The sequence below is a fragment of the Haliaeetus albicilla genome, chromosome 27 (assembly GCF_947461875.1).
Source record: "Haliaeetus albicilla chromosome 27, bHalAlb1.1, whole genome shotgun sequence".
Lineage (NCBI taxonomy): Eukaryota > Metazoa > Chordata > Aves > Accipitriformes > Accipitridae > Haliaeetus > Haliaeetus albicilla.
Genome location: NC_091509.1, coordinates 19,357,587 through 19,372,977, shown reverse-complemented (window position 1 = coordinate 19,372,977; position 15,391 = coordinate 19,357,587). Strand labels below are relative to the sequence as shown.

The 15,391-nt window shown below is 40.7% G+C and overlaps 1 protein-coding gene across 1 annotated transcript; it reads right to left on the bottom strand.

Annotated features, from left to right (window-relative positions):
- Positions 1–394: 394 nt before the first annotated feature.
- SAR1B (secretion associated Ras related GTPase 1B) lies at positions 395–15,312 on the bottom strand. The gene is made up of 7 exons (XM_069772975.1): positions 15,078–15,312; positions 10,445–10,518; positions 6,714–6,833; positions 5,833–5,898; positions 5,165–5,268; positions 4,876–5,007; positions 395–3,441 (listed from the first exon to the last, which is right to left on the bottom strand). The coding sequence occupies exons 2-7, from the start codon at positions 10,500–10,502 to the stop codon at positions 3,325–3,327; spliced, it is 597 nt and encodes a 198-aa protein (XP_069629076.1). The 5' UTR covers positions 10,503–10,518; positions 15,078–15,312; the 3' UTR covers positions 395–3,324.
- Between the last annotated feature and the right edge of the window lie 79 nt (positions 15,313–15,391).

The window sequence follows — 15,391 nt, the reverse complement described above, 5'->3', positions numbered from 1 at the left end:
GTATTCCAGTGAATGCCATAGGTCATCTTTGGCACATCATAGACAGTACCTGAACACTGAATACAGAAATATTAATGAAATAATCTTGATCTGGCAAGAGGATAAATGAGAAAGCTCAAAGATCCTTCCCATCTCCAATGCCAATCATTGCTGCCAAAAAATTTATTAAACTAAGACTGAAATACACCAATGCCTCTGAGTTACACGAGACATACTAAACCCCAAGTTTAATTAAATCCAAGCAAAATAAATCTTATTCAACCCATAGACACTAGTGTATGGGGTCACTACAGTGAAATACAGGCCACTTTGTCAGAAGTAGTTATTAGCATCTTAGGAATCTGCATTCATTTTGCTTAAAGAACTGTTGTGATGTAAAAACAAAATGAGACACTTCATAAATAACATCTTTATTAATGAGTTTCCTTTTTCACATTCCTTAAAGTGATATTTAATTGAAATCTGCATAGTCAAGAGTGCAAAAAAAAATTCATAGAAGTCGGACCCAAATATGAATGTTGCCCCTTTTTTTTTTTTTTTTTTTTTTTTTTTTAGTTAAGTAAGACTGGTCACAATCATAGGAATAAGCAAACTCCAGAAATAAATGGCTGGGGAGATGTGGAAGGGGTGGGGATGAAAACCACCAGAAAAAACTCTCAGCAGTATATCTGCCTATTAATGAAATCTTCACAAAAAGACACACAACACCCATTCACATTCATGTGTACAACAGAATGTAAACTACAGAAGAAAGGTACTTCCTCTACTGAATGAAATGAAACAGAGCGAGAATATTTGTGTATTTGAGTGTTGATCAGCTATTCCCACAACAGGAACCATTACAATACCCAGGTGGATAAACACAAGGTCCAGATTTCTTCATGCCCTTATTACAACCACATTTAAACTAGCATCCTACAGTAGGAAACATGAAATCTGAGTATTCCCGTAATACTACAAATTACTCTTAACACACACTTTTAAAGCAGTACCACCTCCTTTCTTTTTTAATACTTAATACTATCAACCCTTTCCTTACTGCTAACGTTATTCACAGTTGGTTGGAAGAGCAGGTGAAGAGGACTTCTCAGTGCCCACGTAATGGCTCAGCCTATGGAAGCGGTCTGCAGCAGAACACCTCCAGCTTCATATCATTGCACAGGCAACACAGTCCCAAGTCTCCCACATCAACACCACTACGTGACTCTGCAAGTAATATTTTTACTATTTACACCATCTACTGATTTAGCTGTTGTTCTCTGCATTATAACCATCATCAGAAAAATCTAGAGACAAAGAGGCATGTCCCCTACGTAACAGTTGTAGGTAGTAAAGACTCATATATTGTCCATGCACTGGTGAGAGGCCATTTCTTACCTCGTTTTGATTTATGCAACTGAGATGCTACTCTACAGCTGAGCACCAGCTGTATGAATGCTCTTATGTTGGTCATTTGGAAAAGCTATCCGATACCATCACTCTGAACTTCACCATGCACAAACTAGGCTTAACAGTTTGCATATGATTGTGCAGTAATAAACTTCAGTTACAATTTACATTAAGTTAGGTTCTGAATTATTCATCTTATTCAGATGCACAATCTAGGACTGTGTGAAACTGATCATCAATATTCAGCCATACAAGTTCAGATCTGGGCAAGGAATAAGTCTCATTTATTTGCTGTGAGCCTATAGGCTTTAAAGTCGAGATTCAAGCCCAGCAGGCCACGAGAGAAAGTTATGAAATCAAACCAGTCAGAAATACATTTGCTGCCATGGATATTGGAAACATAAGGCCTGAAGTATTTTAGAGAAGAACTACAACAGTGAGTAACAGGGATACAGTGAAAACACTTGCACAGTTTGTACTTGTACAAAGGGAAAACAAACTACACAGTGAAACTCAAACCCATCACAGCGAAGTGGTGACTCCAGGGCTGAAACCCTACCTTCATTCAACAGATGAGAGCAAAACATCCCCAGCACATGGAAGCATCAACCACAGCACCGTGCCAGTGTCAGCCAGCATCAACAAGATGTTGTCAGACGCATGTGCTTCGACACCCTTTCTTCGAAAATAACCTGCTTTCTCCTCAGGGAACTAATGCACTCGAAGATGGGGAAAAACAGTCAGAAGTCTGGAAACAAGAACTGCAGATAACCAAATTTTACCACAGAAATAAGCCACCTGGGCAGCCATCAGCTGCCACACTGGCTAGGTTGCAGGGCAAAACCACGGAAAACAATCCGTCTTGTCCCAGTTCAAAACACCAAAAATAAAACTGGCCAATTGGGTGTGAGCTGCTAAATTTTCACAAGCAGCAATGGCACATTTTTTTTTCCCCTGGCAATTTCACAGGCAAATCTTCTGGCAGACCCCAAATCTAATTAAATTAGGACCAGAATATTTAGTGCAGTGGTATTCTGAATTTCTTCAGAAAAAACCTCTGTGTTTCTTGTGTCGCTTCCGGGGTTTAATTCAAGAGACCAATAGAACAAGACTATTTCTGACATTAGTTCAAGATTTACATTGGCACAGCTGATATATATTATTTTTACTTTTTAAAGGTGGTGGTTATAAGGGCATCGGATTAGATTTTTCTTTCAGTAATGCAAAATCCTAAAATAAATGCAATTTGGTAGTCTGAAAAAAACACCTTACTCTGACATACAATGAAACTACTTTGTGGCCTTCTGTGTTTCAGGAAAATATCCCACATATTCAGATCATCAGGCAGCCTCACTAGTTAAGACACATTAAAATGAAACATTTTCCATTAAAGTTGCCAAAAACTGGATTTAAATTTATTGCATGACGTTGCATAAGAAAGTATATTATTGAAAACCGTAAGGCATCATGCAATTATCCATCAGCTAATTATTTATTATTCCTTGAAAGATGGTTATATACTCTAAAGTTATAAAACCAGTTTCAAAAAAGTACATAAAAAAATTCAACATAAGCATTAAATATTTTTCACATGTTCGTAGTTTTTAGCTGTTAAAAAGTGCATTCAAACATACTGTACTGGAAAGTTGCTCTGACCAAAAGCAGTGCCAGAGACTCATTAAATTAAATGCTGCAAAAGAATGTTTCATGGGATTAGAAAGCTCACAGGTTGTGGTACTTAAACTTACAAACTTGCTTGAAATAATTTTTCAACCCTCACACTGACAATTTAGCATACATGGTATAATTAGCTAAAAATGTGTATTTTTATAACTAAACAGTCAAATGAATTCAAGTTACGTACACTGAGTGATCAAATAAGGAGCAGACTTAATATTCAGACATGGGACAGAATGTACTGATGTGATTTTGGCATTAATCAATGTACTGTGCCATCCAGCGGAAGCCTTCTCCATAGCCTTGTCTCTTTAGCACGCTGCACATAAACACTTCTAGTGGCCTTGCGTTCAATTCTTTCAATGGTATACTGCCCTGCAGAGACACAGAAGTATTCCAAATTACGGTATTGTTATAAAAAGATGGCTACTTAACATTGACATTTGTTTCTATGGAAAGCCATTATTTAACTTGTGTTGGATACTTCAATTTTAGAAAATAAATTATTCTAAAACGTGTACATGTTACTAAGATTAGGATCACTTGAGAAGTACACGAAGCATATTTTCATGCGCATCGACATTTGGAGAGAGTGAAGTACATGAAACCAGAATGCAACAGCAAGCACATGCATAGAGAATTTGAGAGCTTATACTTGGTTTTCAGTCACAGTTCCCTGCTCTGTTTCTAATAGCTTTCCAACCAGATAAAAAGAGCATTTGCTACCAATTGTAGGACTGACCATAGCAAGAGTGCAAGTTGCTTGCTTGCCAAGATCAGCACAGTGCGATAAAGCTGTTCCTCAACTGCAGATTCACAATGGTATTCATACTTCATAGACTACATGCAGTGTTGTAAAAACCAGGCCAAGACACACACACACAAAATTAATAAAAGTCAGTAGTAACTGTTTATAGCCCATTACATCTATTCTAAAACTAACCTGTGCAATTCTCTTTCACGCAGAAAACTAAAAGATAAATATCTGTTCCCACTCAACCTAAACTCTGACTGGCACTAAACTTTAAGGGAAGCATCTAAGAGTGAATAAGCAAAGAGGAATTACAAGACCAGGTGCCTTCCTCAGCAGGGCCACACTGCTGGTCATCTAATAGGAGCTGGGATGGAAGCCACACTGGAATGGCTTTCTCAGCTGCAGAGAGGTGTCTTTCCAAGGGCAAAGGACAACAGAGCAACTTATTTCTAGTGCCCTGTATCCAAATGCCTCCTCCAAGTAGTACACTGTATTTACTTTAAGAAGAGTTGAAGTATCACAAAGATCCATAATAGAAATCTGCTTTGCTGTTACGGATGCCGGTAGAAACTTCTTTTCCTCTCACGACCTACAAACTCAGACTTCTACAATAGTGTAAATCTGTTTCTAAGCTTTAGGTGAACGTGTTAAGTAACGAAGTACTAAGTCTACACTTTAAATGAGAAAAGTCACTTAAAGACTATTAGTTTTCTCTTACAGTTCTCACTAGAACTATAGCCTCTGAAAACTTAATCATCGTTCAAAAAAACTGCATAGGAGAGTTGAAGTATTAAAAGTTATTCTAATAAAGTTTTCTCTGAAAAAATGTGGCATTGAATAGTAGAGATGCATCTAGTACACAAAAAAAGACTCCAGAATTCATTCCATATATGGTTACTATGTACCAAGTACTTTATATATTAAAAACCATTTCTTTTGTGTAGCTGGAATGAACCAGAGTCAACACACAAGTATAAGGCAAACAAACTCCTTAACAAAAAACCAAACCAACAAAACCACCAAAAAAAAAAAAAGGGGGGGGGGGAGAGCATTACCTTTCCTGTTGTCTGGCCATACAGACCAAACATCTCTCGTAACCTCTCTTCACTAATGGCTTCAGGTCTGTCAATCTTGTTACCAAGAATTAGGATAGGCACATTAGCAATAGTTTCATCTGTCATTAGTGACTGCAAAGGAAAAGAGAAAGGAGGTGAGATTAATTTAGAATATAGAAGGCCAAATTGCTATTACTCATGTCCAGGTGGTAGCAGGGCTCTGTTGGATACTGGGAATTCGAGCTTATTTCTTAGAAGTTAAAACTTTCAAAAACTTATTTAAACTTACATCAAGTTCTTCTTTTGATTCAAGCAATCTTTCATGATCTGCACAGTCCACCAAGAACACAATGCCATTAATCGCAGGCAGATAGTTTTTCCACACTCTGCGAGCTACGGGGAAGATGTGAATTAAAAACAAAAGGGAATTATCCCAAAATTCAGAGTGAAGCACATCAGTAATTAAGCAGCAACAGGTTTTTTTTTTTTGAAGACTTAGCTTATGTTGCCAATCTTCAAGATGGAATTTCATGTTTTACAAAGTTTGAAATAATGGCGCAAAAGTATCATTCCCCTTTACTGTTATCATCACTCTATCCCACACATACACTGATGTACCAAAACTTTTTATGCTTCCCCAAGAATTATGTCAACAAAGGCAAGTTTGAAGCATAAAGCTTAAAGGTAAATGTAAGCAATTCAAAGCACAGAATCCTCTTCAAAATACAGTTATCAGTCAAAAACTTCTGCTCTACTGCAGCTCTTGCCAAATTGTATTTGGGATTTGTGGTAAGTGGCGGAGATGGACAAAAGAGCAACGTATGTTTTTTATGCTGTCAAAGAGAGTGTGGGAAGTCAACCTCTGCAGTATGGTAGTATTTCTGATTGGAAACAAACGGACTGTAGACAACTCTAACTCAATTCAGTGAGGTTAAGTGAGTCAATGTATTCTCTTACCTTGAGCATGTCCACCCAGATCGAAGGTAGTGAAAGTCATGCCAGCAATTGTCAGCTCTTCTGAAGCTAGAAATACACAGAATTATGTTCTCTGTGAAGATTATGCAGTGCATTGGAACAGTCTAACCTTCTAGCATGTAGATTTTACCTCCTCTCTTGGTTCTTTTCAGTATTTTATATTCAAGAAGCAAATCAGAGTAATACATTTTCTCTCAAAATCAATGACACATTTGTTTAACAACCAAATGTTATTAACCATTAAAACACACGTAAAATACCTACAGTGCTAAAAAAATAGCAGAGAATATTTGTACATTATTTATGCCTACGCATTACACAAACAACAGTTGGCTCTGGCATCCGGTTTGCCACAAAGATGGCATTACATGTACAATACTGTTCAAGGTTTCTCCTCTTCACACCCTTTCCCAATTTCTCACCTCCTTACTGGACTTCACCAATCCACATTTTTAACCTGTGTTGAATTTTTTCTCCTGCAAGGCTACCAGGATAACAATTACACAGCAACCTCTGAGCCAAAAAAAAAATATCAAAACAGTGTACATAAATGCTAATTTTCCAGCTACACAGAGAAGCTGCTCCCAAACACTGCAAGCTCCAATTTCCCTCAGCTTCTGTAATCTAGACTCTCAGGTCCACCATTCTGCTTGTTGCTCACCTCTTAATTTTATATATACCACATTGAACTATCCTACGCACATTTTTTTGAATATTACTTGAACTATCTACAGATCATAGTCCCAGAAATTCCTTTGTTTCTCCCCAGTTATGCTGTTGGTCTTACGATGTATAATCAGATCCTGCTTTTCCTGCAACACTTTAAATACTTTCTAGCTATGGAATCAGCAATATTAACTTACTGGGGTGTAACGTGGGGACATGTTGTCCCAGTCTGTCATCTTTGAGCATGTGCAGCAGTGTAGTTTTTCCAGCATTGTCCAGTCCAAGAAACACTAGTTTGCCCGATTTCTTGTACAGTCCTGGAACAAAGAAGGACCTACTGAATAATCAGTTAAATTGGTGGGAGTTACTTTCTAGCTCTAGAGATGATTTTGCTCCCAGGAACAAAGTGTTCAGTCATGGTACAAAATACAGAACAGCCAAGCTCCACCGTGCACTTTATCTATGCCCTTTACCCGCGTTGTCCTACTCGTACAAACTACATTCACACTTGCTCATGTGCCTGCTGCACTACGTGTACCACGTGCAGCTTACAGGAGGGGCAGAGGCTCACAACTGATGCAACGTGTCACTCACATAAACGCATTTACGTTGTCTTAAGAAAACCACAGCAGAACAAGACTAAATTTCGCCCGTGTAGCTTACTCTGCCCCAGCAAAGGGACAGTTTTGCTCACAGGTGGTGGAGAGGGGGGCATGCGCGTACAGTGCTAACAGCAGGCTCTAAAATATGGACCATCTTGGACCTGAACAGAGGGCGTTCTGTTCAGCTACCTCCAATTATGACAAAAAGTTTGTTCAAGGCAAAAAGAAAGTTCAGACCTCAATCAGTATATTACAGAGAAATCGGTTTCAATGTCAATAGTCATAATTAGTATACGTATGAAGACTTTTATGTTGATTCATATATTATTTTGACAAAAAGTAACACTCACCCATAAGCCCAGCTAAATTGCTAAATCCTGAATGGCATCATCAGGGCAATTCTGACATATTTGCTGTCATGTGATAATGCTTTCATAACAGGAATAAGAAATTTTATTTTCACTGATTGTCATCTTTATAAAAATGCCTTTCCCCCTTTTTTTTTTTTCCCCCTCTACTTGTAACCCCAATAAATGCAACAGTTGCTGTGAAGGAGAGGAAGGATGTTTAAAACGTGAACACCATATTTTCTGAAGTTTGAGATTATCAAAGGGCAATTCTCTTTTAACTTGCCAACACTACATCCTATGCCAGGATTATTTTTCACGGCTTCAAACTGATCGACACTCAAAGTAAAACATTTTTAAGACAAATTAAACAACAACAACAAAAAAAATCACATTCTGTACTGAAAAAACTACTGAAGTAAGAGTCTCTTAACTTTGCCTTTTTTAAGCAGAAAATCTTCCCTTATTCCCTCTTTGAAGACCTGTAGCTGGATAAGACACACTGCACATTTCCTTAGGAACCACTACTGACTCCACAGCCTTCCCTAGTGCTGAACAGGGCAGAACACTTACAACAGAGGGTGAAGAAATACATACACATATATGCTGAAATTACATTTCTTCAAAAGCAAAACTGAGCTATGTTCCTAACAGAATTCTCTCTTCTTTGTGTAAAAAGAATTGCAAAACACAGCCAAATATTGCAATATGCGAGGTTTTTACATCATCAGGATCTTTTACTATACAATGTCATAATATTACAGTACTTTGCAATATGCTGAAGAAAATTTTATTTTGCCACCACTGCGACAATACAGAAACATTTTGTGAAGTACACTATCAGATTTTACTGTTAAAGCTCAAGCATTCCATCGCTGCAGTCCCTATACTTAACTGCACCTTCTGCAAGCACAACCTACACTGCAAACTACGCACCAACACCCTGCACTGTGCCTCGGGGCCGCAGGCAAGAGGCTGGTAGCCGTCTAAAGGATGCATTAACAGCCAGCCTGGGTCTCCCTGTGTGAGCGAGCCAGTAACATCAGTTTCTGGAGCCCTTATTTTTTTTCTTCTTACCTAATGTGTTATTCTCATACATGTTTTATTTGGTGGGATTTTAAGCAACAGTGTCACACAGGTGGCTGCTCGGACAGCCCCATTGATGCCGCAGCATTACAGGGGCATAGGTGCCTCTGCCTGGCCAACCTTTACACTGCTGCTGTTTGCTCACCTCTCCCTCTGCCTTTAAGCTAATCTCTGGGGTCACATTCCAGCAGGACATGTTTTGTAACTTGCAGGAATGAATATTCTTTCATATTCCTCAGCTTCTTTCATTAATGATCTTTATTACTACAGGAAATACGCTTAGAGTGTCTTCACAGTTCTTTCAAATACAACGACTCTTACTTCCCAAACTCACCTTCTCACATGCCCAAATACATATTACCTATTAAACTACAGAGTGGAGGAGAAAGTATTAATGTTTACAGAGAAAGGAGTGGGCAAACATTTTGATATATCAACATATATCACAGAAGAAACTCCAGTTTACACTTACCTTACGAGTTAAACAAAATTCTGCTAAACCATAGTAAAACAATATTTCTGCCACTCTCAGCCTGGACATCCAGGAGCCTTTGCTCCCAAACCAAGTGCTGCTGCTCCCTCTGAAAGATTTCATGCTTCCCAACTGTCTTTCATAGAAACGCAAGACGAACAAGCAGCAATACTTCAGCTATTAGCTACACCAAGACCAGAGTTTATTTGTATCTATATAAAAAGATTCTTTGTGCATTCTAAAAGTATACGTGTGCAAAGATGTACTTCGTAAAGTGATCTTGTCAGCCTGCTGACAGGACAGCACCGGGAACTGCAGGGAGTTTCCCAAATGTTATAATCAACCTTCTTCAACTGTAAAAGTAAATGAGAATGAAAAGAAAAAGTGTTTCCTCTAGAGTAAGAGGGACATATTGACAGTAATTCTCCTTTCTACTTCAAGCTCCAGTATCTTTCACCAGAATTAGACTTTGCATGCACAGGAATGGGAAAGCAGGCTAGCATGCAGTAATCACTGCTCGGCTAAGTAAGAGGAGATAAGAAAGATGAGTCAACTTAGTTAAAATTTCACTGGCTAACATTTCGATAGTAGGCCAAGGGTCTAACATTCAGCGAAAAAGTTTAAACTTTCAACTGATAAAAGGCAGGTGGCACAGCTTGCCATGATTCCTTCATCTCAAATGCTTTTTATTCACTTCAATAAAATCCTTCGAACTTGTAAATTGTGCCTTTAAACTACATGAGCTGCAACTTCTGGTCCTTTTTTTAGTATCCTAACATTCCTTTTCCTCGTTGTTTGTTTTTTTCTTCCCCCCCTCCTGTTTTGCACAAGCTAATATTTTACCTTGGATTGAATGGATTGCAGACTCTTTCGGCCACAGAATATTTTCCTGAGGCTCTTCAGCAGATGCCAGTGAAGTTTCACACTGATTTCAATGACATCAGTCACAGAATAACACACTGCTGAACATGAGCAAGGGCTTCAATATCTGGCACTAATTTTTTGTAGACAGTCCCTCATATTTGGATTCTCAAGTGATATCCTCATGTGCAAAAGAACTGAGCTAAAATAACTGAGTTCAGTTCTTTACAGCAGAGAAAAAATCAGGAGAAACCCCATAAAAGTCAACTGAATTACACCAGCTTAAATGTAGTATGATTAGAAAAATCAAACCTATTGTGTTTATGAAAGAATATGTAATTTTTTTCCAAGAGGTTAAATGATTAACCCAAGATTCATTGGACAGCACACTCTGGAAATACTCAATATTGATAAGTGAAACTTTTGTCTGAGTGTTACTGAATATGCACCAAAACAAATATTATTATTTAACCAGCGGCTATGTTTGAAGATAACAGAGGTGAACAGACATTTTATACAAGAATAGCAGAAAGGAAAAACGCCAAGCAATAAAAACTTACCTAAAAACTGTAATACGCTACTGAAACCACTGTAAATCCAATCAAATATGAAGGACATATCTGAATCTTACAGTCTGAAACAAACAGAAAATACAATGCATTTAAGATCTGTCAGAACAGCACATTAAACATTGTAAGATATTTATAGGTAACAGAAGTAATTCAAAGTCCTGGGTGAAAAATAAACAACAATTTAGTTTTGGTAAACTGTACCATGGACCAATTAAGTGACCCCACAATGCATTAAAAAAAGAGTGTAGAAATGGAAAACAGAATCCAGACCTTGTGAGCTAGCAGCAAAGACCTTTTCCTCCTCTTGGAAAACACTACGTGGACAGAAGTCTTTGCAAGAAGTAAAAATAAATTTATCTTAAGTATGGTTTGGTGGAGGTGTGTGATGTTCCACTGAAGATTTCAAATGGGATCTTCACATAAACTTTTCAACCAGGTAAAAGTGGCACTTCTGAGAGGACAATAGAAGGATTTCAGTGCCCCAGCTGAACTTGGGAGCTGCTGGGGTTTGAAGCAGAGGCGATAAGAGATGAAGTTTTGTGAAGTTGAATCCAGAGAAGTTTGATACCAAGTAAATCCCTATTGTCTGCACAGAACCTGTTTGTTTGGTTTGTAATGGGTAAAAACTACCTAGCACAAAGCACTGGCATTGCCATTCAGGGACCATGACCTCCTGTACTGTCCTGCACAGGCTGCCACAATTTAAACCTTAAATGCAAAACTTACGTTTAAAAAAGGACTCTAGAACGCCATGCTTCCCACCAAATTCCTTCAGCTTAGATTCAAGAACAAAAAGTTGAGCTAAGAGCAGCCAGGGTGACTATAACCAGCAGTCTAGTTGTGCCATACAACCGTCAGCCAACTTCAGCCGACCATCACAGGCAGGAGACCCCTTGCTACCAGGATGAAGCTCTGCTACTCATTCCACAAATACCCCTTCTTTGTGGTACGGTTATAAACCCCTGGGAAAAAAGTAAGAGGCCAGGATGGACTGCAGAGACTGAGAAATTCAGTTGTTCTTGCCCCAGAAAAAAACTCTCCGCCACTGAAGACAGGGCTGTCTTCTGAACAAGCGGCCACGGCAGAGGTGTCGGGGGAGCTCTGGCACACCTTGAGTGCGCAGGAGGACAGGTAGCACAGAGGAGGAACCACCGCTGCTGCCAAAGTGATGCTTTGGGGTGCAAGAATAAAGCCATCCCTAGGTTCAATGTGCAGGCATGAGCAATTAATTTCTTAGCTTTCATCCTAATTTCCTCATTATCTAAAGTGAGGATAATCACACTGAGCACCAGTTTGACACAGTGAATTAGTATCTAGTGTGAAAACCTCTTGAAAGACTAAAGGGCAACATCCTTATAAGCATTTAGCCAGCTAATTCCTACTGGAGTGCATAACCCCTGCTAACATCAGGGGACGGAGTTCAACTATCCTTGGGAAACTGGACCGCAGTGCTAAGTCGCTGCAGACTGTCTTGCCGCACTCATTTTGACATTGCGGCAGTGCCTTGAGGCATCACAAGAGGACTTCTACGGCAGCTTTGACCCTGGAGCACATCACACAGTAGTCAAAACACAGGTCAGAACCAGATCAAAATCCAGGCATCTGTCACTGCAGTTACACTCGTGACAATGAACAGAGTTTCTCTGCTACGCAACAACAGGTCTATCGTAGAAAGATAATATGGAAAGAGGAGGAAAGAATATTTTAATTAGGTTTGCTTGCACTGGAACAAAATCTGGTCAGATGATGAAGCACTAGGAGTCTTGGTTTCTCAACAACTAACCCCGAAACCCTTACCTATGTCCTACGTCACTCTGAATAACTGATCAGCTGCAACAGGCACAAATTTTAAGAATACAAGTCAAATACGATTGTCAATGCATAAACACCCAGTTACACAACATCACGACTTAAACTGTCCCTTGCATTGCTAAAAAGCAAAGGTCAAGAATAAGCAAACACGACAGAGCATACACGTCAGCAGATTTATTTATTGCTTGAGCAAAATACCGATCGAGAAAAGCCTCTATGGGGCTTAGAAAAACGATCGACTCAAATAACCTGCAAATCAGGGCAAACGGCCTGATGTAAGAGAAATGCTCAGGTTACTGATGTGAGAATAACTTCACAGTGTTTAGTTGTACTAACTTTTTCCACCTATTAAACTTATGGATAAAACAAACAAACAAAATCTTCATGCATCACAGAAAAGACTTTAAGGGGCAAGATTCAAATTATTAAAGTGAGAACAGGATTACCTGCAAATACAGCTTTAGTGGCATTAATATAGGTTAAATTTCCATCACCACAAATCCAAATACACCCAGAACAGCCTCCGTATCAGCTGGCAGCGCTTAAAGGAAAATACTTCTTAAATGGGGAAAAAAATGGACAGCTAATTGTAAAGGCACACTGGTAATATTTGAATAGAGATATTAAATCTACTCTTATCACACAGGAAAAGTAACTACATAATTCACAACAGTGTCAAATCAGAGCATTATAAAGCCATAGTGGCTCTGCATTGGTATCAAGAGCTGTTACGCTGCTAACATGTCCAAGTCACAGAGCTACGCTGAACTAAGAGAAGAACTGAGGCTGTTCAATACACGTGAACGCAAACTCTCAGGCTCATGTTAAAAATACCATAAAAGTAGGACAACAAAAACTCTGGCAATCACTGTTCACAAGCCATGATGAAGACAAAAATACTATTTTAAGGTTATTTCAAGGGAATCCTTGAAAATAATCAGTTGCGAGCAGGCATAAGCTTATAATGAAAAATTGTACTGGACACAAGACAATCTTCTGATACCAAGTACTTTTACAGACATCACCAACTTACTTGTGCTTCCTTAACAAAAATAGGAAAATTAATTTTCTAGCATCACATCAACAACAGATGGCTATCACTTCAAAATGTCTCCAACAACCCTGGGTGACATTATTTCATCAGCAAAGTATCATTTGGCAACTCCCGTGGAGCCCTGTAAGCCACTCTATAGACCAAGGAGACGGGTTTGCTTACTGAACAACACTTCTGACCACAGGGATGCGGAATTCCCACCCAGTGGCTTTGGCAACAACTTGAGCCAGCCTCCTGAAGGGAACGTCGCTGGCAGCAAGGACTGGCAAGCAAACTCACTCACGCTTATTTCTTTTATATTCTGAGAAACAGGAAATTTTTTCCCCTACTCTCAACTGGCATTTTTCTAGCTAAAAATTCATCATTTCATTTCTGAACCAGTTAGAATAGTGCTTCTAAAGTCTGTGAAACTTTATATAAGAGAAGATATCAGGCTTTTAAAGACAGTTTTAAATCCCTTTATGGAATAATTAGTAAACAGAAACCAGTGACACCCAAGCTGAACAGCTCTTGCAGTAACTGGAAACGCACTGTGCTGTGTCTGGGTGGGTACTGTCACAAGAGCTAGGAGAGAAACCTCTGTCCAACCTACCTGCAGCAGCCCTGCACCCCAGCCACAGTTAAGTCTACAAACACAACTTGCACGCAAAAGCTTCAAGTCTATTCTTAAGGGTGTATTTGCAGTCTTTCAAGTAGGGTCTAAACATGATCACTTAAAGTTATGGTTTCACATATGATCATTTTAACATCATAATATGTTACCACGGACCACAAAAATAAAAATCCCTAAGAAACTCAGTGAATAAACTGATACCTGCCTTCTACAGCATGGCTTATTCTATGATATGAAACTGCACATTGATGTAGTATTTTAAAAGTTGAGGAAAAGGACAGAGTTTGAAAATGAGGTAACAGCATAGATTTTCTTTCGGTATTTTAACAAGTTTTTTTGATAGCAAGTCATCTTTGAGATTTTGGAAAGAGCAATCATCATACTGGTCCATTACTAATTGGGTCGGAAACCACAAAGATTACATATTGCCTGGCAGATGACTTAAATTTAGCTATATCGCACCTTTTACTCTGAGACAGCCCGTCTGAATGTCACGAAGACCTTAAGCCCACCCGAAACAGCAAACAGTTTATCTGTGAGGATGGCACTGCAACATGCATGCTCGCTCCTAAAGGCGCCCAATGCGGCGGTTCAGCGGCAGCCTGGCTCGCAAAAACCAGTTGTCAGAGCCCACTCTCCACGTAGGGCCTACTCCAGCAGGTTACTTACTTTTATGTATATCTAAAAAATACGTTAGAAGTCTTGATTTCTGAAGAAACCACAATACTTGGAATAAATCTTGACAGATGGGTACAGCGTGACAGACAGCTGCCCAAGAAGGCTGCAGAGCACCTGTAGGTTACGGGGCGATACTCACGACGCGCTCCTCCACACCACGGACCCCCCCTCAGGCGAGGCAGAGCCCGGGCAACGAAGGAACTGCCGCACACCCGTGACAGGCTCACGGGCCGGTGCCTCCAGCCCCACGGGCGAGCGAAGAGAAGCGGGAGGGAGGCCGCACCTCCCCTCAGAGCAGGCCGCGGAGCCCCCGGGCCAGGCCCAGCCGCGGGCCGCTGCCGGTAGGATACGAGAGCGGCCCACCGCCCCGCGGAGCTCGCCCCGGCCCCTCCGCCGGTCACCGAGGGAGAGGCCGGGGCGGACGAGGCGCCTCAACCGCCCACCCCACCCCGCTCCGTGCTCACCCGCCGACCGCCGAGCCTGAGGTGCGGGCTGCTCCGCTGGCACCGACACCGCAACCCGCGGCTGCGCCCCGCTCCGCCCCCGACGCGGCTCCTTCCGGGCCCGGCCGGCCGCGTCGTAGGCACCACGGCCGAGGTGAGGTGAGGTGAGGTACGGTGCGGCCCAACGCTCCGCCCGGCCCCGGGCCGCTGGGGCCCCGCCGGCGCCTCCTCTTCCTTCCCGCCCTTCCCTTCACCCACCACGGCCCGGACTTAGCCCCTGCTCCTGTCCCTTTAAGACGCTAGGTCCCGCCCACTGCCGCAGAGCGCCGCTCCCG